Source organism: Alnus glutinosa, chromosome 1 (genome assembly GCF_958979055.1).
Source record: "Alnus glutinosa chromosome 1, dhAlnGlut1.1, whole genome shotgun sequence".
NCBI lineage: Eukaryota > Viridiplantae > Streptophyta > Magnoliopsida > Fagales > Betulaceae > Alnus > Alnus glutinosa.
Genome location: NC_084886.1, coordinates 17,151,958 through 17,174,516, shown reverse-complemented (window position 1 = coordinate 17,174,516; position 22,559 = coordinate 17,151,958). Strand labels below are relative to the sequence as shown.

Genomic DNA, 22,559 nt, shown 5'->3' with positions numbered 1-22,559 from the left:
GCATGGATCGGGAGCGGATTCTACGGGTTCGGGTATTCCATTTGTTTTTTTTAAAAAAAAAAAAAACTAATCATCATCAAGCAAAATGTTGATTTTCTTCAAAGTTATACAAAGGAGAATGAAAAAAAAAAAATCACAATTACAATTACAATCAAAATTCAAATTGATATATAGAGCAAGTGAATAGTTAAATAAATTAACTTGTTAAAATCCATATACATTCTACTCTGTAACCCATGCCAGACAATTTCATAGTTAGTCTAAGTCATCAGCTCATTGGCAACGAAAAAAAAGACAAAAACAACATATTACACACAAAAACTAAAGCAAAACTCCCCCAAGAATTCACTCTCCAAATCCATGACAAACAACATAACCCTCGAATCCAGAACATAAAATACCCATGGGAGAAACTACAGCAAATCACCAAATCAGAGTCACAAACTGGACAGACACACCAAAAAGCAAATCAAAATCAATAAATCACGCGATTCACGCTGCCTGCAGCTGCTTGATCTTCAAAGGCGCATTGCAATTTTCAAACTCGAAGGGTTTCACACTTTCACTAGAATATGAGATAGTTTGTGACTCTTAGGGTTTTTTCGAGGAAATTTTAATGGGTATTAGAAGTATAGCTATTGTAGGGCGGGGCGGGTGGGGAAAATTTTAATCCCGCAACCTGCCCCATAAAACACGGGTTGCAGTATTTAGGATCCGCACATTTCAAAAATCATCTTAAATTTGTTATTCACGGATCGGGGCGGTTTCGCAGGTGCGGGCGGGTGTTGCCCACCCCTACCAAAGACCCCCAATTTTTTTAGTAAATAAAAACAGAAACTCAAAAAAAAGAACCCAAGGGTTTTTTTTTTTTTTTTGCAAAATACAAATACAATATTTAAAATTAAAAAAAAAAAAAAAAAAGATTTTAGTCATTGAAGAGGTTTTTTCTTCTCTTTTTAATTTTAATTTTAATTTTTAATTTTTAATTTTTTTAAAAAATAAAACTGAAATGACAAATAACATATGCAGGCAATTATTTTTAATTATTATTTTTTTTTTTTTGCAAAATACAAAGACAATATTTAAAATAAAAAAAAAATTAAAAAAAAAAGAGAAGATTTTAGTCATTGAAGAGGTTTTCTCTTCTCTTTTTATTTTTATTTTTTATTTTTTATTTTTTAAAAAAATAAAACTGAAATGACAAATAACATATGCAGACAATTAAACCAAAAAAAAAAAAATGCAAAATGAGAAATACCAAATTAAAAACAACCAAACATGTGAATTAAAATGATAAAAACAAAAACAAAAAGCAAAAAAAAAAAAAAAAAAAAGCAAACATGCGAATTAAAAGGATAAAAAGCAAATTAAAAACACATGCAAAATTATAACAAGCAGGTGCGGGTGGGTGTTGCCCACCCCTACCAAAGACCCCTAATTTTTTTAGTAAATAAAAACAGAAACTCAAAAAAAAGAACCCAAGGGTTTTTTTTTTTTTTTTTTTTGCAAAATACAAATACGATATTTAAAATAAAATAAAAAATTAAAAGATTTTAGTCATTGAAGAGGTTTTTTCTTCTCTTTTTATTTTTAATTTTTAATTTTTAATTTTTTAAAAAATAAAACTGAAATGACAAATAACATATGCAGACAATTATTTTTAATTATTTTTTTAAAAGAATTTTTTTTTTTTCAAAATACAAAGACAATATTTAAAATAAAAAAAAATTAAAAAAAAAAAAGATTTTAGTTATTGAAGAGGTTTTTTCTTCTCTTTTTATTTTTTTATTTTTTTATTTTTTTTTATTTTTTAAAAAAATAAAACTGAAATGACAAATAACATATGCAGACAATTAAACCAAAAAAAAAAAAAAAATGCAAAATGAGAAATACCAAATTAAAAACAACCAAACATGTGAATTAAAATGATAAAAACAAAAACAAAAAAACAAAAAGCAAAAAGCAAAAAGCAAAAATAAAATAAAATAAAAAAACCAAACATGCGAATTAAAAGGATAAAAAGCAAATTAAAAACACATGCAAAATTATAACAAGCTGGTGCGGGCGGGTGTTGCCCACCCCTACCAAAGACCCCCAATTTTTTTAGTAAATAAAAACAAAAACTCAAAAAAAAAAAGAACCCAAGGGTTTTTTTTTTTTTGCAAAATACAAATACAATATTTTTTTTACTAAAAAAGAAGATTTTAGTCATTGAAGAGGTTTTTTCTTCTCTTTTTTTTTTTTTTTTTTTTTTTTTTAAAAAAAAAAAAACAAAACTGAAATGACAAATAACATATGCAGACAATTAAACCAAAAACAAAAAAAAAAAAAAAAAACAAACAAACATGCGAATTAAAATGATAAAAAGCAAGTTAAAAACACATGCAAAACTATAAAAAGAGAATGATAAGAGAGATTGCACCTGAGAATTATCACGTGCCAAAATAGACGTTTTTCCTACAACAAAAAGGCAACATTAAATGAATTACATAAACATCATAAAGAAAATGTTAACAAAGACTGCACGGAGATCAGAGATGATAAAGAAAATACTCTAAAAGAAAGACCTGGACCATGTAAAAGAATCGTTGAAAATAGAACTAAAACTTTTGGAAGAAAACGATAGAGTAAAAAGTAAAAAGAAATGCAAAACGAAAAGTACCACCATACTTTTTCAAGTTGTAAGTAACTTCTCATCTTATCTGAAAAAACCAAAAAACAAGCCAACATGCGAATTAAAATGATAACAAAACAAGCAAAAACACATGAAAAATGACAAAAAAATGTTAATAAAGATTAAAGACTGCATGGAGATCATAAAGAAACTGTTAGGCTGCGATCTTTAGGCGATCTTGGCGTTGGCTGAGATCATAAAAAATGTAACTGATCGAAGACATTTTGAGCCGCTGAAGCACAACCCTTTCCATGTTTTGCTTTCACGAACACACGGTAAATCAACTCATTTCACAAATGATACTGCAATTAATCGATCGAGAATTAGGGAAGAAGTTTACAACTTAATGGAAGTAATTAAACAAACAAACAAAAACACATGCAAAATAATAAATGAATTAAACTTTTCTATTACTTCGTCGGACAGATCGCACCTGAAAGGCGGCTCGGCCTCTGCGGGAACGCCGTTCGGCGGGGCTGCTGGTGCGATCTTTAAATGAATTAGGTAAAGATCATAAAGAAAATGTTTGGGGGCGATCTTTAGGCTTTTCTTGAAGAAAAGAATAAAATTAGAGCGGGTGGAGGAAATAAAAATACAAATTATCATCAATTTCGACACTACGCCTAGCCTCCCTAAGTAACCGATCGAAGACGTCAGTACTGCACGTAAGCACGATTGGGCCGTCATTCTTAATATCAAGATCGTCGACGACCGGCTGTGAGCGGGCCAACAGGTCTTGGAATGATCGGAACGACAGAAATTTCACCGGAACTTCATACAGCTTCTCTTCTTTGCCCACATACATCGGCACATGGCCTTTCGGAACTGGAACGGCTTTCGCCTTCTCGGCCTTGCCGAGCCGTTCGAAAGGATTCTTGGGATGGACTCCGTCCAAGAACTTGAACAGCGATTTGATCAGAGAATACATGGTCACCTGAACCCTGAACACAGAGAGAGAGAGAGAGAGCGAGAGCGAGAGCGAGAGCGAGAGAGACTGTGAAAGGCGAAAGCGGTCTGTTTACTTGTTAATATTAAAAAAAATAAAAGAGAGAGAGAGTCCGTATTTTGTAAACCGTCCTACGACCCTGCTGATGTGGCATCGTTCCACGTCAGCGAATTAAAAAAAAATGTGGAAATAAAAATAAAGAAAGAAAAAAAGGGGGAAAAGGAAAAAGAATCTGAAAGCATTTGAGATTAGAAGAGGGAAAACGAAAAAAAAAAAAAAAACCTGAAAACATTTGTTGAGATTCAGAATCCTAGTAACTCTCATTCTTCTCCCTCTTTTTCGTTTTTCCTAGCCTCCATTTAGATTCAAAATCCCTAACTTTCACGTCCGTTCTCTATCGTCAATAAGTTACTACCGTTTGTTCTTCACTGTCGACAACCATCAAATACCAGGTTTTTGGGTTTTGCTTCTGGGTTCGCCATCGACAGTAACTTTGACCGTCCATTGTCTTCCGTTCTCAGGCTTTTTGGTTTGTGGGTTTTCACCATCAACAACCGATGTAAGCTTAAAGGCTCAAAAATCAAAATTGTATTGAATTCAAACCCAATTCCCAAAATACATAATCCAAAAAATACAAACCCATCTAAGCTAATGAGATGGGCGTATAGTATAAGCTTCAAGTAGAGAACACGAATGAACACATAATTCACAACAAAAAATTTCCAACTTTCAAGAACAAAAATATCTGACCCAGCTAACTTGCATCGTTGTTTAAATAAAATGTCTTTTATTTAAACATTTTAGAAGTGAAAACCCAGCTGATGAGAAGATGCAGGGCAAGGTCTTACTCATTTTCATTCACAGGACATCTATCCACCGGGCTCGTTTTATCGTTCATGCTCTCATTATGTGTTGTAGAGAAGAGAAACAATAAATTAACCAAAAAGAGTTGTTGAGGATTAATAAAATAAACGAACATTTTGCTGTAGTGATTGCCCAAAGATTACTAATTAATGCAGCATAAAAAAAAAGAAAAAAAAGAAAAGAAAAAAGAAGAGGTATTTTTCATAAGCTAAATATAAGCTACTAGCCTACTAGACATAATTTTTGCCTCACATTAACTAAATACAAGGAAGACTTAGTACGGCTACCTGGAGATGCTTATTTAAACTTCAGTTTGGATGAGGATAAATGGAAACTTGGGCCAATATTTGTGACAGCTTATTATTGGGCTTGATCGGGCCTGAAAGAAGATGATTCCGCTAGCTAAAGGGGTTTGGGATTCTTTGAGAAGGATGTGCTTATAAATTTATAATCTCTCATGCTTTTCTTTTAGGACAAAATGCGCATGCACCTCCCATATGCTTTAGACCATTTTTAATGGCACTCCATTAGTTTTTAACTTTTATAGTCATGCCACCTATTACCAATGCAAATTGAGCTGATGTGGCACTTTGCAGTGCCACATCAGCTTGGTCGTAGCCCGGTCATAATCAAGTATGTCTCGCCGCTTCACCGACATTTTGTCTACTCCTTCCGAAACTGCCACCCCCTCTCTCTCTCTCATGCTCACTCGCTCGTCGGTCATCCCCGTCTCTCTTGGCGGCTTCCCTCTCAACAGTCGACCACCCTCTACTAGGCCATCCTTCATCGGCGTTCTAGGTGATTGTTTTCAAAACAATTTTCACTTAAGAAGAAAATAGAAAACTGTTTGGCATTTTTATATATTTTTTGTTATTTCCATTTACTAGATGATTTCCAAACAAAATTTTGTCAAATTTATATGCCATTAGACTTGATAGCCTAAATGAGAATAGTATATACACGTTCAGGGAATTCAAAATTGATCAATTCATTGCAGAAAGAGACGATCACTAACGGACCTTAAAAGAAAAAAATGTTGTGACTTAGGGGGAGTGTATTAGATAAGAGTGGCTAAACATTAGTAAAAAAATGTTGTGATTTAGTGCAACTGCTTGGAGATGCTTAATTTTAGTAGCACTTTTGGGCTGAATTTAAAGCTTAAGTTTGGATCAAGGAATTGGAATTGTGAAAAGGAATGGATAAATGGAAACTTGGGCCAATATCTGTGACAGCTTATTACTGGGCTTGATCTGGCCTGAAAGAAGATGGATCCAATAGCTAAAGGGGTTTGGGATTCTTTTAGAAGGATATGCTTATAAATTTATAATCTCATGCTTTTCTTTTAGGACAAAATGCATATGCACCTCCCACATGCTTTAGACGAGCAATGATCGGCACCGTCCCTGCCCGCCCTGCCCGCCCCTTTTCAATTAAAGGGAGTTTTTTTTTTTTTTTTAATCAAAAAATAATTTCTAATGTCACATCAAAAGTTGCTGTTTTATAAAAAAAATTATTTTTTTTATTAAAAAAACCGGTTGGAGGACGGTTTACCGTCCCCCAACAATCATTTCCCGCTTAAGACCATTTTTAATGACACTCCATTAGTTTTTTACTTTTATAGTCACACCACCTATTACCAATGCAAATTGCATAGGCTAACCTTTGTTGTAATTTACTTATTAAGTTGTAGACTCAAATGTTTTTTTCTTTCATCCATAAAATAATATTGCTTTCGCGGGATTTCAGAATCTCGTAGTTGTAGTCTATTGTTTATTGATGTACTTGTAAATTGAGAGATAAAGGCAAATTGCAAGGAACAATATATTATAGAAGCTTTGGCATTGTAACGATGATATAGGAAAAAGAAAAGGACAAGCAAAAAGAATATCACTTTCAAAGTCTCACAGTCGAATGGATTGAGATATTCCAAGATTAAATGTAATGGTGATCTGTAACTATGCTGAAACTTGATTCTTATTTTGTTTTATTTTCTTTTCCTTTGATGTGCCAAAGGAAAACTTAAAATTAGCTGCTTGCTGCACAACGCTCTATTTTGACATACATATGTGGAAGTCTTACACATCCGGAGTGGTCTTCAATATCATCTCCAAGATGGTAGAGCAAACCTTGGGAAGAAAGATGAGCACAACTGACTCAAGAAGCTTCAGGTGACGCGAATTAGAAGCACAACCATGATGAAAATACATGTCATTACAAAGATCACTAGCCATTGGAAGCAGGTAGTCCTAGAACTCTCAGAGTATATCTTCATGGCCCGTACATTGGCGCGGCCAGTGCCTGCCAAGCTATCCTCAACAGCCTTCTCAGTAGAATCAAGTATCTGCACTCAACCACAATTGAGCCTTATCAGTCAAACACCAAAAGCATGAAAAAGACAAAAGTAGAAGCTATTTAACAATTTTTTAAGAATCCAATCATTACTGTTTAAATTATTAGGCTAAGAAAGTAATTTTCTATGACCTCACCTTCCATCCTACTTTTATGCCGGCAGGAAGTTCTATTTGAGCTTCATTAGTTGAAACAAAGGTGTTTAGGATGGTCTATATGGCTTTTGTTTTAGACTTTTAGTAGTGTTGTGCAGTGGTGGCAATTGCTGTAGTGACTGTACGTCAGTGGAGGCAATGGTTGAAGTTCTACCGAGGCCAAGGCAATAATATCCAATATTAATTGAGTACCATTCATAAGCTTGACATAGTTGTTTTGGAAATGGTGGAATTGATGGTTTTGGCGGCAATGATGCATGATCACATGTACCCATTTGTTAGCTTATGCATAGTGATGGTAGCAACGATGCAGTGAAATAGGTGAGGTTGTGGAGGCAGGAAGTTAACCGAGGGGCATAAATGCAGAGCAGAACTGTGATGGTCATAAAAGTGATACTTTTATGTAAAATTAAAAGTTTCAACAATAGTATGCACTGCAAATCACTATATGGGAGTTTAATAACTATTGTGTAATAAATTGATTTCCTGGACAGTTCTCTATATCATTACGCCATCATTTCTTCGGTTAGTAATATAACATTACTATTAAGGGAAAATGTATTCTTTCTTACGACAGTAATGGAGAAATGTCTTCTACTTTTGCTAAGACCAATATTGAAAAGTAAAACTTTAGAGTCAACCAACTTCTACAAGGATCATCATATTATCATGCTATAAAACTTTCATCAGAAATGTGATGTAATCATGATGAGCAAGGGTACTTCTTGTGGTGTGATTCCTGAAGGAATAACTGATACTTGATACCCCAATAGAATCCAAATCAAAAACTAATAGTTGATCAGAGTTTTTATAAATGATCAAAGCAAGTATTATGAATGATCAAAGCAAGCATAGAAAGGTTGGTGAGAATGTTCAATTATTTTACTATTAGTAGACTATGTCCTTTGCTGCCGGTGTTATAACGCCCAAGAAAATAAAACACAATATAATAATTGAGTATAATAAAATGCATAAAATACTCCTTAAAAACACTTTGAGATCAAGTATGGAAGAAAATGAGGTATTTGGACGTGAAAACAATAGATTTTGAGCTCGAAAATATGCTCACTGAGCGTAGCTGATGACCACGGCGTGTGTGCCGAAGAGAGCTTTACAGATTGAGATCATATGCACAATTCTGACACTTGTAACAAAAGTTATGACCAATTTACTAACTTGTGTGCAAAATTGACCTTTTAGTTTGAACTGGGTTGATTGCATTCGAACGGAATATGCGTCAAACTTACTAAACAGCTAAGAAAAGATTCTCATTCGAACGGGGAGTGTCCCGTTCGAACATGACGCGCGTCAACGAAAATTCAGCCTCCACTTTTTGGAAGGGCTGACATATTTGAAGTCAGGTTTAATAGTTTTAAGTTCTAGTATTTCAGTATGTCATATGTGGCAACTTTTGATGTACACAAATGACTTGAGTAGTAGAGTTGCAATAACATTATGTTCATAAAGTACGAAGTTAATTAGATAAAATAGGAACGATATAGAGAAGATTAGCATGGCCCCTGAGCAAGGATGACACGCATAAATTTAAGTTGCAGAGGAAGGAGGGGCATCTCCCTGCTTGTTACCTAGGGTTTCCCCTATCCCTTCTAGATTGTCTTCTGCGGATTGTACTATGTTGTTGGATAAGATTATGAGCCGCATTGATTCTTGGACTTCAAAGTATTTTCTTTTTTTGCTAGGAGGCTTCAGCTTTTTGTCTTCTGTTCTTTATAGTTTTCAAGTTTTATGGTCTGGAATTTTCATTCTTCCAAAGCAGATTATTAAGGCTATTGAGCAGAAATTCAATCGGTTTCTGTAGAATGGGAAAGATGTTGGTGTTGCTAAGGCAAAAGTGGCTTGGAAAGATGTGTGTTTTCCTAAGAAAGAAGGGGCTTGGAGTTGTATAGAAAGCCAGGACCACCTTTTTTTTTAATGTAGTTTTAGCTCTCACACTTGGAAGGCAGGTATGAAATGCTGCAGCGTGGACTCTCTAATTTTCCACTGGAATGATTTGATTAGTGACGATTGCAAGGATTGGAAGTCAAAATCCATGAGTTATGTTTTGTGCAGATTAGTGTTGAGCTCCACTGTGTACAATCTCCGGCGCTCTAGAAATGATATCAAACATAATGGCCATCCTAAAACAGAGGAGCAAATCCTAAAGATTATTTTTTGGGAGGTGCGCTCTAGGCTTTTGGGTAAGGGTAGATTTTAAATGACTCGGGCAAATCTTACTCTTTATCAAAACTGGTTGATATACTGGCTTGATGCTAGTGTTGGTTAGCTTCTGTGTTTTGTTTTGAGGGGTTTTGAAAACAATCTTTTCTCTGCTTTGTTTTTGTGGTTCCTGTTGTCTTTCAGCTTTAATGCTATTTTGTTTGTATTGGTTTAGTTTTGTTGAATGAAAGCTTTCTTATTCATCAAAAGAAAAGAAAAAAAGAAAAAAGAAAAAAGAAAAAAAAAAAAAAAAAAAAAAAAAACAGTTGTTTCGGTGGGTTTCAAAGTGCTGTTTACTTGTTTGATGGGTTGTGCATGGATTTTGTAGCCCTTGACCTCCCTCCCTCCCTACCTAAAAAGTGAACAATTGTCTGGCTTCACATCAACTTGCAATTTATTGTTGTCGAAGAGAAAAGCTCCTTAACCCCCATTGCATATTAAAAGATAAAAAGTTTCTAAAAGCAATTTTTTTTTTTTAAAAAAAAAAATTATAGATTTCTGGGAATAATCGCAACATTGCCTACGTTGTCCACAAGTGAACAATGAATTACCAGCCCACCCCCTCCTACAGAACAAGCAAGATCAATTCTTCCAAAATTCTCCTTAAACAAGTAATGAAACAATGCATCTCATGTATTTCAACTACAAATATTCGACGTGATGCAAGACTTTGACAAAAAATATGGATTCTTACTTTTTCAGTGTTTTGCAGGGACTGGCTTATCATCAGACTACGCTCCTTAAGTTGCTGTGCCAGCCCAACCATGTCATCAGTCAAGTCCTCCTGAAGGTTTCTATGGCAGGAGAGAAAAATTAAAAAAGATATAAAACAGAAAAATATGTGGAATAATCGATATTACTGACATCAAAGATTTTTCAGCTCTACTCCAAAGCATTTCTCAAATTTCCACAAGCAATAGTAGTATATACCTTTACTAGTTAGTTTACACAATCAACATGCAAAACGAACCAACAACCTAATGACTATGGAACATCCTAAAGCTGAATGCAATGATAACCCAATAAATTTGTGAAACTGATAGTTCTGCATCCCAATTAGGGATAAATTCTTCCTTTCACCGTAACAAAGAAAAGCAAAGGAAATACAACCAGAAAAGCAAACTCTTTTAACCAAAAAAAGACTCAGCTTTAATATTTTCCACACCACTTCATTCTCCAAAGTAGAACAAACTTGATGAATTATTTATTTCCCATTTTCCCTTCCAGATCAAACGTTTAATTCTCCAAAAAAATAATATATTTTTATGATAAATCTCTGAATAAAGAAAATTTCTTGATTCACATTCAAATCTGAGCATTTGTCCAGTTTTTCAAATTCAATTCAGACATCCATCGAACATTAATTTTCTTCCATATAACCAGCAAAGCAGAAAATTAAAATTAAAAGAACATATTTTAAATTAAAATTAAGTAAGCCATGCAGTGGCTATCAAGGGTTGTTCTCTGAAGAGGAAAGTTAATTTCCCAAACAGGAAAAGAGTTAATTTCCCCGAGAAACACACGCTTATTGATGGATGGCTCAACCAGTGATCAGAGTTCCTAGGATAGCAAAAGGACAGTATAAAGGGGATATTTTACCCTCCAGATTCACAGCAGGTAACTTTGCACTAGGATAGAACTTGAAAGGGCAAAAAGTTTTAATTTTATTATCAATATTTGAAGTACGATACTCAAGTAAAATTTCACTCATAATTGAATTCAAGCTCATTGCCACTTTGGTTCAACCCTCAAATAGGTTGAAGGCCAATAACAATCCTTGCAGTTGTAAAGTTATCCAGTTTGGCACACAATTCCCTAGCATTACAAAAATCTCTAAGGGAAGTGAGCAATAAAACCACTAGCATAAGGTTTTTGAGTTGACAACAATTTTCAAACCCCAACCAAGTCACCCAATAATGTCCTCAGTTCATCTTGTGCAGAAAGAAGCTTTTTTTAAACAAAAAAATGAACATATTTGCAGCAAGGAAGCCAAGGCAAAAGGTGCCTCAAATAGGATTAAACGTATGTCATATATACAATAAACAATATATATATATATATATATATATATATATATATATATATATTTGATAAGTAAGAGAAAATTCATTAAAACGCAGAAAGCGATCAAGTACAACAATATTCACAAACTTATCATCATTATCATCAACAAAAACAAATTTTTTTCACTCTCTTAACCTTTTTATTGCAAATAATAAAGTTTAGAACAGAGCATAAGCACATCTTGAACAAAATGAATAAAATAATGTAAGCAGATTAGCCTCTAAAAAAAAATAAAAAAAAAATAAAGGGAAAAATTAACTTGAGAGGACTGTCTAAAAAGGCCAGATGAATGTACAGTACAACAATGTCTTTCTTAAAGCTTATATTTTGACCTAGGTCTAAAGTCTTCATTTTGCAAGCACTACATGCATATAGTGTTTTTTGGAAAGTCCAATATAATTTAATGAGAAATCCTATTTTATAAATTTAGGGTGATTATAGTAAATTAGAGACAAGACCGTAAGAGTCGTTAGTTTAATGAGGTACACTTCTAGTGGCAGTAACCTTGGTCAAGTCGCTCACTAGGCACAAAAATGCAAGCATCTCACTAAAGTCTCCTTGACTAAATCCATAAAATGGTACTGCGCTTGCCCAAGGGCCTAGGTAAACTCAGCTTTCGTTTTACCTCACTGACTCGAACAATAATACAAAAAAATTGCATTTTTGGACACTGCTCTGGCAAAACCAGAACCATGTAATGACTTCTAATGTTTGAACATCTTCATAATTGCATAACAAGAAAAATTTACAAATTTACCTGTGCTTTTCAATGTGTGCTTGTGCTTCAGCATCGAGTTTGACAGGCGCCAATGAAGCAGTTTCAGTACTGTCAGGAATTCTATCCTGACTATTTGATGCAGGCCTGGTCAATGAACCATACCATCTAAAGTTAACAAATCATGACACAGAAAAGAGCCAAGGAGTCAGCCTTGATTAGCTCACCAAATCATATTAATTCCAACTACAATATTCACATACACAAATCTTTTTCTTAGTCCAGGAGTAGGGAGAACATGATTTTCAGCTTCTGTTTTAGAACGGCTTTCATTTATGGTAGTCTTTGCAAAGGGCTCCTCAGATACTTGTGTATCACGCTTAGTAATCTGTAAAAAGTTTTAGGGGTTAAAGTATAAGAATCCTCGATGTGTAACATGTATATTTGCCATACAAACAAAGAAGCAAGGTAATCTCATAAAATTGAGATTATAGACAGAAATAGAGAGAGAAAACGATGAGAAATCACTGGATCAGACACGTACCAAAAATATATATATATTAGATTCTTTATCCAAGTCTGGTCAAGCAAGAACAACATTTCAGAAGAGATATACAACACTACCTCAAGAAGGAGAAAGAAACAAAGATAGAGAGACAGAGATAGACCAACCACCTAGATGCAAACTTATATCAAATAATACTGATCAGAGCCATGATTTCACACCAGTTAATAGAAATGGATAGCAGCAAATACAAGAAAATACTCGGTTCAGGGCCCACTAGGTTCATATGAATTGAAAACTTAAACCTGGTATTAACAAATACGTTTCCAATTATAATGTATGAAGTAAAATAAAAAAATAAAACAATTTACCTCATTATTTGTCATAAAAATTTCAGATTTACAAATCCAATCTGTTATTAGCAAAATTAATTTAAGTCACGCAAGCAAAGTTTTATCTAAACTCACAACAAAAAAATGAGACCTAAAAAAATATCAGTAATTTTTTTTTGATAAGTAGGAACTCTAGGGGTGGCACAAAAAATATCAGTAATTAAACAATAACCTCTTTAGACTTCCATAATCTTAGGTACCATGGAAACCAACAAGTAGCTTGCTAAATAATATGCACGCACCAGTGGAGCAGCTAATTTGGAAGCAATTGATTCAATCTTCTCCGAATAATCATTCACCATAGCCTTTGAAACCCTGTACAAACATGTTCAAGAGATATTCTCATTACAAATAAAAGCACACCCTAAGCACTAAAAAATCAACAGTAGAACGTCTGAACCAGCACATCCCAATAATCAAGAGTGAAGATAACTACCAATTCAAAGTCGGTCAATTCCGAAACAATGCTTGTTGAACAACAGTGTTTTGCTTGGATCTAGGACAACTAACAATGAAGAATCAACCATTATGAAAAGGAAGACAAGTCATCACAAGATAGAAGTGTTAAAATCTTATGAAGTAGCATTTTCTATTAAAGAAATCGTTGCAGTAATGACCCTGAAGTGTCAAAAAAAATGACCCTAATTTTTTTTTTTTGATAAAAAAAAAAATACCCTTATAAATTCGAAAAAAAAAAAAAAAAAAAAAAAAGAAGAAGAAGAAGAAGAAGAAGAAAGAAAGAAGGAAAGAAGATAAAAGAAAAAAGAAGAAGAAAAGAAAAACTAAAAACTGAAAAAAAAAGGTCGTTTGAAAACCGCCCCTAGTGTCTGGGGGATCAGCCACACCAAACCACCTGGGAGGTGGAATGGTCCAACCACCCCTAGGTGTTGGGGGTGGTTTAGCCACCCCTTGGTTTTTTTTTTTTTTTTTTTTTTTTTAAAGATTTTTTTAATTAAGGGTATTTTTGTCATTATAGGACATTTTTGGTAGTTTAAGGGGAACATTGATATAATTGGTAGTTTGGGAAGATATTGATAATGGGGTTGTAGTTTGAGGGGGTATGTGTACTTTTCCCAAATAATATTTATTCCTTCTTTTTTATATTTTTTTTTATAGGTATTCCTTCTTTTTTATATAAAACTAATCGAGATATCATTAAAAGCATAAGGCTCTCCCAAGTACACAAGAAGTATACAAGAGCAGCCACTTAGCTAGCAGGAGCAAAAAGAATAAGAAAATCATGATAACTAATCACCAAATGAGAAATAAAAGTAGCTGTCCAAAGATATAATGTGTTTAAAAATAAAGACTTAATATCCTCCAAAGTCTTCTCACGCTCCTCAAAATTTCTATCATTCATTTCTCTCCATAGACACAACAAAAGGCACGAGAGCATTATCTTCCACACAACAACACTCTAAGTGATGCCGGCAGTTAGGATTGGCAAAACGGGTTGCCGAATCGGGTTCAGATCGACCTGGTTGACACACCAACCCGTTTAGGCCAACCCCAGCCCCGACACAATTAGTTAAACGAGTCATAAACAGGTTGACCCGTTTATAAACATGTCATAAACAGTTCAACCCGTCTATGACCCGAACCCGTTTAGCCTAAACCCAAAATCCTATAACTTCGTGTCGTGTTCGTATCGGATTTGTGGGTTATGTTAAAAATTGCCAATCCTACCCGCAGTCCACCAACAAATATATGGCTTCCTTAAGGGCCATATACTCACACCAAAGATCATGCCAGAATCTAACCTTTGATCCATCTCCTATCTCAAATCTAGTATGACTACAAAACTTCCCCAACCCCTCCTAATATTCTTTCATAAACTCATCCCATACACCCCGATAAGTTCACTAGTACACCACTTTCCCCATGAACTTCTATATTTAGAGTCCACCACCACTCTCTACCAAGCCTCTCATTCAAATCCATAGCGCCAAAGCCATTTACCTAAGAGAGCATGATTGAACCTCAACAAGTTCCTAACCCCAAACCCTCCCTCAAAGATTGGCGTACAAACCTTGGACCATCTTACCAGGTGATATTTGAACTCTTCACCTAGCCTACCGGAAAAGAAATCATGTTGGAGCTTCTCAATAGGGTTTGCATCAATCATAGGGAGGCATGAAGTAGGTAAGTTGGATAGGGTGTTATTGATAAGGGTAATCCTACCACCCAAATATAAATACAACATTTTCCAACTAGCCAACCGACGTTCTATCTTCTTAATAACACATCTGTCCCATATATGCTTGGCCTTATAGGATGCCCCCAAATGAAGACCAAGATACATCAACGGCAAAGACGCGACCCCACACCCCAGAATTCCAGCCAACCTAGCCACATTATCTACATTTCCCACGAGAACCAATTTCGACTTGGCTAAGTTCGTCTTCAAACCCGACACAGCTTCAAAACATAAGAATAAGCTCCGTAAATTGCGTAGATGATTTGGGTCAGCCCCACAGAAAAGCAAGGCATCATTAGCAAACAGAATATGGGAGATATCAGTCCATGTCCCCACATAAAAGCTGGACAAAAACTTCCACTCACTGCAATGAAATCATCCTACATTCCTACCCAACACCTCTATCACTATTACAAACAACAAAGGAGACAAAGGGTTCCCTTGCCTCAAAATATAAGAGCTACTAAAGAAGCATGTGGGATAGCCAACCTTTTACCATCGCTGGCATCACCAACCTCATCAACGACCTTTTACATGAGTCAAAAAAATTCCAAAGGTACATAAAAATACCGATTAAGAAAGTCCAAGTCTAGTTATAATTTACTATGCTTTACACAGCTGAATGACCATTTACTCTAAGAGAGAGAGACAGAGAGATACATGACTCAAAGCTATAGAAGAATTAATCTTCTAAATATCCTTGACGGCCATGGTATTGCAAAGAGGTTGCAATCCCCAACTTCAAATACACCCTAAAGAAAGATTTTCAGCTTTATCAACCCCCCAGAGAGAGCCAGAGAGAGAGAGATGTGCAAGTTGATGAGATCCCATCATTCACCTAGTTAGGCCTCTCTAGTCAACAACTCAAAACACCCAAAATCTGGCTATTGATATGTTTTCTGATAAGTAATTCAATCTCATTAAAGCGCAAAGGAGCACAACCCAAGTCCATGGTAAGTATACAAGAGAGACTCCTAATTAAGGAGAAAAATAAACTGGCTGCTGATATGTCAAAACAAATTATCCAAATTTACACATAGTTTAACATCACATTTCCCTTCAAACATAGCATTTCAAAAAGACTTTTGACACTTTGATCAACTTTATCAAAACTCTGGAGTTAGTTAGGAAAAAATAGGCAGAAATAATAGAACCTCTAAAAATGAGCACATAGACTAGTACATCAATGCTACAAGGAACTAAGAGCAGAAGCAAAGAAATGAAAAGGGAACAAAAATGAGTTTATTGACCTTGGTAAGCCTTCAGGAGTTCTCTCTTCAGCCAGTTGTTCTAATTGTTCTCGTAATGTGCCAACATACTGTAAAGTCACATGATTCATACCATCCATAAATTATTTCACCATAATTAGAACTCCTAGGTCTAAAGACAAGACCTCAGAAACTTTACAGCCCAAAGAAAAAGAAATATAACCAGATTAAAACTTCATTCCAGAGATGTTTAGACATACATGTACAAGCTTTTCTTGATTTTGTTGCTGAGGTGCAGCTGCAAGCAACCTCCTCAAGTTCACTTCCGTTTTACTGATTCCCATCACTGAATCCTAAAGCATTGAGTGTTGTGATGGGCGGGGTTGGAGGCAAGTTGCGGATGAGTTGAGAAATGTAATGCCCCGTCTTAATAACAAGTCGTAACTGAAAATTTTCTCAATTAACCACAAGACGCTACTTCTATATTATAAATAAATCAACGAAGTAGAAAAACTGATAATAAATTTTACCTATAAATTGACCTTTATAAACATATCATTAAAACTAACCAAAGCTTCTATATCATTACTCAGCGACAATACAACATAAATACAATCACTATGTATAAGTCACTAAAACATGACGCACTAGGCATCAATACAACATAAGGAGAGACTGACTTAGTCTAAGTCAGTACCTTGCCAACAAGCAACTCGAAGTACTCCCTTCGATGACATCTAAGCACGCACTCGGTCTACAACATCAAAAGACAAACACCTGCAATCAAAGCAACATCTATACAATTGTAGGGTTACCACACTAACATAGGCGGATGTATGAGTCCACATTTCTCAGCAGTATAAGAACTTACTAACCTTAAACAATAAGCCGTTTTTAAGTTTTCTACTGTGAGTTTACAATAATAGCTACACTAGGTTTTATGTTTCATGAAAGCACACCATAACTAATAAAGTAAACACTGTAGAGAAATTAATCTTTCACATATTACCTTAGTCATAAAAATATAACATATAACTCAGCTATACACCTATACCATGCATTCTACATCCTTGAGCGAAACACTAGCATATGTGCACATCTAAGCAAGAACAATTCATAAACATCAATCTCTATCTCATGAAAACCATTCCATAATATATGAACACATAACATATGCAATGCTTTCATTTATTCTTCTCATTCTCTCTCGTTATGTTTCTTTATTTTCTCACATAAGGGCTCGCTTACCAGAGGCTGGTACTCCTCTGCGTTTACGGCTAATGGGGCTCGTACTCCCCACGATTATCTTTATCACTTTTATTACGGCACTGGGGCCCGTACTCCCCAGTCTAGGGTCCATGCACCCAATATTAATATTAAGTTAACAAAACTGTGGCCCATACTCCACACATGTTGGGGTCCGCAGTCCCAATGCATTTGTCTCTTATTCTCGTTTACGTAGTCTTAACTTCTTGTTTTGCGTTCTTGTTTCATCATCATTTCTAATCACATTCTCATCATACATTACATTCACATTTCAACAATCATATGCAACATCATGCCATTTATTAAAAGAAATCATTCTTTACTTTCACAATCATACCACATCCAACATTTTTCTTTAACTTATTTTTGACACGTCTCACATCACATATAAAGCATGTCAAACACATTCTCTTTTCAATAAGCATTTCATTTATAAAACATTTAAATCCTTAAAGCATTTAAAAGAGATAGTATCATTCTCAGCAAGTAATTATACTTACCTTTGTAGAATGTGAAGGACTCACAACTTAAATATTCACATTCATTTGCTCAACTCGAAAATCTCCATTGATCCAATTACCTTGTACGATACATTAGAGGACTAGTTTCAGTCCTAAGCCTTCAATCCCATGTTTTGTACATGCAATTATTGCATTGTTAGACTCGGTCAAACTATCAAACCCTAGACCCCATTTCACATAAAACTACCCACCCGTTCTCATGTAGCATTTCTCACTTTCCCAAAGATTAGACAAGCACCGTTATCCATCTTAGTACTAGTAACGTGTCACGATCTAACCCTTAACTTATCGTCCTACTTGAGTAGCTACCACAAACTTTTATTCAACCTAGAGCCTTAACTATTTATACTCTAAAGGTTATCTTAATATCTTTAATTATATTAGACTAAAATCCCATAATCTATTTATTTAATCACTTTACCAATTCATTGATTTATTCTTTCATTATATTAAAATCAATGAATACTTTAAAATCTTCATTTGCATATTAAAATCAACCCATTTATTAAATGGAATTTGCCCACATTTCTCCCACTAGAATATCATAACAACAATCACCAATAATCCATTAACAAACTACATAACATTCCATCCCTAAATACCGAAATGATTCCTTATTCCCAAGTGGGGACACCAATAGTTTTTCTACAAAATCACATAGCAATATCCATTCAACTTCATAACAATTCATAATCAACCCAACACAAATAAATTCAATCTCTTCCATCAGCAACACAACTAACAATCTATACAAGAAAACATAACCAAAACTACATTATCCAAAAGTCATCCATTATATCCAATCAAATACCCAAGCTTCATACACATACCCATTTGGCTAGCACATCATGGAAACCCCAAAAATTCCCAAACATAAACCCTAATTTCGAACCCAATTAGAAGTTCCATAAATCAATATGATTTCAAGCTACAAATCCAATGGGTATAATGAATTTACAAAGAAAAGCTTCAAACCTTACCCTTCTAGTTTCCATGGATTAAATCCCTTAATAAACCACTCAAAAAATCAACTATAATCTTCACAAAATCGAAACCCATTTCAAAACAACAATACCCATGAAATGGTTTAATCAAAACAAACCCAACTCCATTTTAACCTAAATTCGGACCTCAGTGAAATCTCTAATGACCCGCATGGATTTCATGCTCAATACACAATGGGTATAGCAAAATCACAAAGAAAAGCTAGAGATTTTACCTCACAAACAACCCATGGCCGGAACCCATGAATTCACCCATCAACCGGTTGCATCTTCTTCTCAAACTCAGCGTCTCTCTCTCTCACGGGTTGTCGCTCGGCTGGGCAAAAGAAAGGAGAGGGAGATGAGAACGTGGGGGAAAGAAAGGAGAAAGAAGAAAAATACTCTAGTGTGATTTTACCACACCAATCCTATAATTACTTCTTTTCAATTTTAATATAAATAAAGTAAATAAAAATGTTAATAAACTTACTTAACAAAAAAAAAAAAAAATGTTAATAAACTTAAAAGTATCACTGGAAATATTATTCTAATCTTATTACATTACTTTAAACCCTTATTATTTCAATTGTATAATCATGATTACTTAAAATTTAGTTCTATCTAATTTAATAAATACAGTTTATTTATGTTAAACTCCTTATTTATTTTCTTAGTCATTAAAAAAAAAAAAAAAAAAGTTGGTGAATCTTCTACAAGTCACGTCTGGGTCGCTACTCTTTGATGAGGCTTCCACGGTGGAGAGGAAGAAGGGGAAGGAAGTGAAGGATTGTTCTTTTGGACGCTCTTTTGGGGCTAGACCCGCTTTGAACAGCGTGCAGTGCTACTCCGGTGGTGCGATGGGTGTTGTTTCTCCGGTGAACGGTTGCGAGGTGAGAAGCGTGGCGGTGTGCAGCCGTCGGAAACAACCGTAGAGTTGCAATTTTGTTTTGAGAATTTGTGAGTTGTGCGTTCGGGTTTTTTCTTTTTTTTTGGAAGAAGATGGTTGTTTGGTTGCAGCACTTGGTGGAGTTCCTATTCTAGTGCACGAATAGATTTATTCCCATACGGATATTCTCTTACTCCATCTTGGTATTAGAATTTCTGATTGTTTGGTAGCATGTTTAAGATAGCTGTTGTTTTAGTTTACTGTATTATGAGTTTCTCCTATCAAGACAAAGGGCAAAAAAAGATTTATGCCATTCTCATCATAGACGGAGCCGGAAGCTCTTATAGGCAGGAGCCAGAGTTAAAAAATATTGTTGGTAGAGAAATGCTAGATATCTCAACACTTTTTTTCAGAATTTGGTTCCAACCTGATGTGTCACAATCCTATGAGATTGTGGCACACTTCTTAAAATGATAGATCTCATGGGATTATGACACATCAGGTTATAACCAAATTATAAAAAAAAGTGTTTGGATGTCTAGCATTCATCTTGTTGGTAAGGGCCAGTGGGCTATTTTTTTTTTTTTTTTTTTTTTTACCTTAATGCCTTTCACATCAATGACGGAGTCAGAAGCTCTTATAGACAATGAACAATGGCTAAAAAACATTGTTGGTAAGTGCCAGTGGGCTAATTTTTTTTTTTTTACCTATTTTTTTTTTTTTTTTTTTTTTGTTTTGGAATTGAGGGAGTAGGGGCGGGGCCGAGGGATTGCCCCTACCGGCCCCCCTTAGTTCTGTCCCTGCTTCCCATGAAGTCAAAAGAGAGAACTTGGCATTACCAACTTAAGTCAATACGCTATAGCTTCCAGTAGCAACATTCCACTAAAGGAGGTGTCGTTGGAATCGAAAATGAATCCAGAATTTGTTGTACATTTAAAGGAATTAATATATTTTTTTGTTGCAAGAACGATCAAATAAGCCCTAGACAGTTAAGGGGTGAACTCTAGATCATATAAAAATCGAGAGTCATCAGAAGTTCGATTACGAAAGGGGCTAGACGCTAGGTCAGACCAAAATCGAGAGTCACCAAAAATTTAATTTCGAACATAGCAATAGTATGGAGCTCCATGTATGAAATTGGATTTCCCAAGCTATGATGATGGAGATCCCTCGGGATGGGAATCCAGAGCAAAGTAATTCTTCAAATATCACCACACTATTGATGATTTTGTAACGTCTTCAAAATTAAATAATTAAATTTAGAAAAAATTACAATTTAGCCCCTCAAACTACCAGCCGTTTTGCAAATAGTCCCTCGAACTACTAATACTTGGATTCTAACCTCACAAACTACCAAAAGTTTCAAAAATGAATATTATGACAAAATATTTCTATAATACCCTTGACACATGTCATTTTTCAATTGAAAAAGAATTAAAAAAACTTTTAAAAAGAAAAAAGAAAATGGGTGTTAGAGGGGGTGGCTCGGTGGCTTACGAGCCACCCCTAGAGGTGGCCAACGCCACCCCCTGACCTCTAGGGGTGGCCGCGCGGCCACCTCTCGGGGTACGTGGCACGCAGGCCAACCTCTCTCCCCAAGGGGGGTGGCTGCTAAAACACCTATTGAAAAATGACACGTAGCAGGAGTATTATAGGCATATTTCGACAAAATTGGCATTTTTGAAACGTTTTGGTAGTTTGGGGGATTAAAATCCAAGCGTTAATAGTTTGTAGGACTACTTGTAAAACGGTTGGCAGTTTATGGGCTAAATTGTAATTTTTCCTTAAATTTACTTAACTTGATGTGTTACTCGTAGTGCCTTTCAACTAATTAGCCGAATTCACTACACAACACTAATATATTAGAGTATACTATAGCGAAAAGCGAAAATAAATTATATAACATTAACAACTAACTTTTATCCAAGCAAACCCGACAATGCGATTTATTTGCTTGACATCTTCATCCCGACAAATTTTTCACTCTACAACCTGGCAACCTACTAAACTGCAAATCATCGAAGTGTTCCACAAGTGGAAGAAAGTAACTGCGTAAGTGATAATAAGTTAAATGTACATTTTTAAAAAAAATAATAAAATAAGCATTATCATACTTAATTTTATACAAATTCTTACATTTTACAGTTAATTGTGGAGTATTAATTGTCTAATTATAATCTTCAAGTGAAAATACTGTATTGAATCTATTGATGCAAGAAGTTCAAGACTCTCTTTAGTCTAGAGAGAGAGAGAGAGAGTCTCCAGAGCTTTAGAGAGATAAAGAGTTCGGGGAGCTAGTTTTGCCGCTAGGGGGGAGGCTTCACGCCTCCCCCTCCCGATATTGGTTTACCCTTTGCCTTCTAGGATAAGGGTGTTTTGTTTCCTCCCTGGTCTTGCTCCAGTGGAGGCTCTCAGCCAATAAGGTTGTTTGTGGATTTTGTTCTTCCCGGCTTGTTCCGGTAGAGGCTGGCTTTTCTCCTAGCTTTGGCTATGGAGTTGTTTTCTGTTTTCTTTTCTTTGTTGTTTATCTTTTGGCAGAAGACTTCTCTGTTTCTGGTTTGTAAGGATGGTTGGTTGTGGGTGTGTCTCCGACAAAGTTTATCTAGCTGTGCTTGCT

General features: G+C 35.1%; 2 protein-coding genes and 1 non-coding gene across 16 annotated transcripts; 1 reads left to right on the top strand and 2 right to left on the bottom strand.

The window, feature by feature from the left end:
• Nucleotides 1-3,242: 3,242 nt before the first annotated feature.
• LOC133879992 (auxin-induced protein 15A-like) lies at nt 3,243-3,602 on the bottom strand. Its single transcript, XM_062318875.1, has one exon. It carries the CDS (start codon nt 3,600-3,602, stop codon nt 3,243-3,245), a length of 360 nt encoding a protein of 119 aa, XP_062174859.1.
• Nucleotides 3,603-6,291: 2,689 nt separating this feature from the next.
• LOC133875225 (uncharacterized) lies at nt 6,292-20,015 on the bottom strand. 14 transcript variants are annotated; one of them, XM_062313304.1, is made up of 11 exons: nt 19,771-20,015; nt 19,293-19,393; nt 18,053-18,171; nt 16,984-17,063; nt 16,547-16,730; nt 16,329-16,396; nt 13,124-13,196; nt 12,248-12,372; nt 12,027-12,152; nt 9,900-9,999; nt 6,292-6,825 (listed from the first exon to the last, which is right to left on the bottom strand). In XM_062313304.1, the coding sequence occupies exons 5-11, from the start codon at nt 16,628-16,630 to the stop codon at nt 6,649-6,651; spliced, it is 753 nt and encodes a 250-aa protein (XP_062169288.1). In that variant the 5' UTR covers nt 16,631-16,730; nt 16,984-17,063; nt 18,053-18,171; nt 19,293-19,393; nt 19,771-20,015; the 3' UTR covers nt 6,292-6,648. The 14 variants fall into 14 exon arrangements, with proteins under 14 accessions (XP_062169288.1, XP_062169281.1, XP_062169297.1 ...); XM_062313297.1 differs by having other exon boundaries at nt 18,053-18,132; XM_062313313.1 differs by having other exon boundaries at nt 18,053-18,132; nt 19,792-20,015.
• LOC133858975 (U6 spliceosomal RNA) lies at nt 8,451-8,553 on the top strand. Its single transcript, XR_009898645.1, has one exon. It is a non-coding gene; the product is annotated as a U6 spliceosomal RNA (small nuclear RNA).
• Nucleotides 20,016-22,559: the final 2,544 nt, after the last annotated feature.

Excerpts from the sequence above, each read along its gene's own strand:
- LOC133879992 (XM_062318875.1), bottom strand. The coding sequence starts at position 3,602 with ATGTATTCTCTGATCAAATCGCTGTTCAAGTTCTTGGACGGAGTCCAT.
- LOC133875225 (XM_062313304.1), bottom strand. The coding sequence starts at position 16,630 with ATGGGAATCAGTAAAACGGAAGTGAACTTGAGGAGGTTGCTTGCAGCT. Across the intron at positions 16,397-16,546 it reads ATCAAGAAAAGCTTGTACAT|TATGTTGGCACATTACGAGA; the intron begins GTATGTCTAAAC and ends GTGACTTTACAG. Across the intron at positions 12,373-13,123 it reads CCAAATTAGCTGCTCCACTG|ATTACTAAGCGTGATACACA; the intron begins GTGCGTGCATAT and ends AACTTTTTACAG.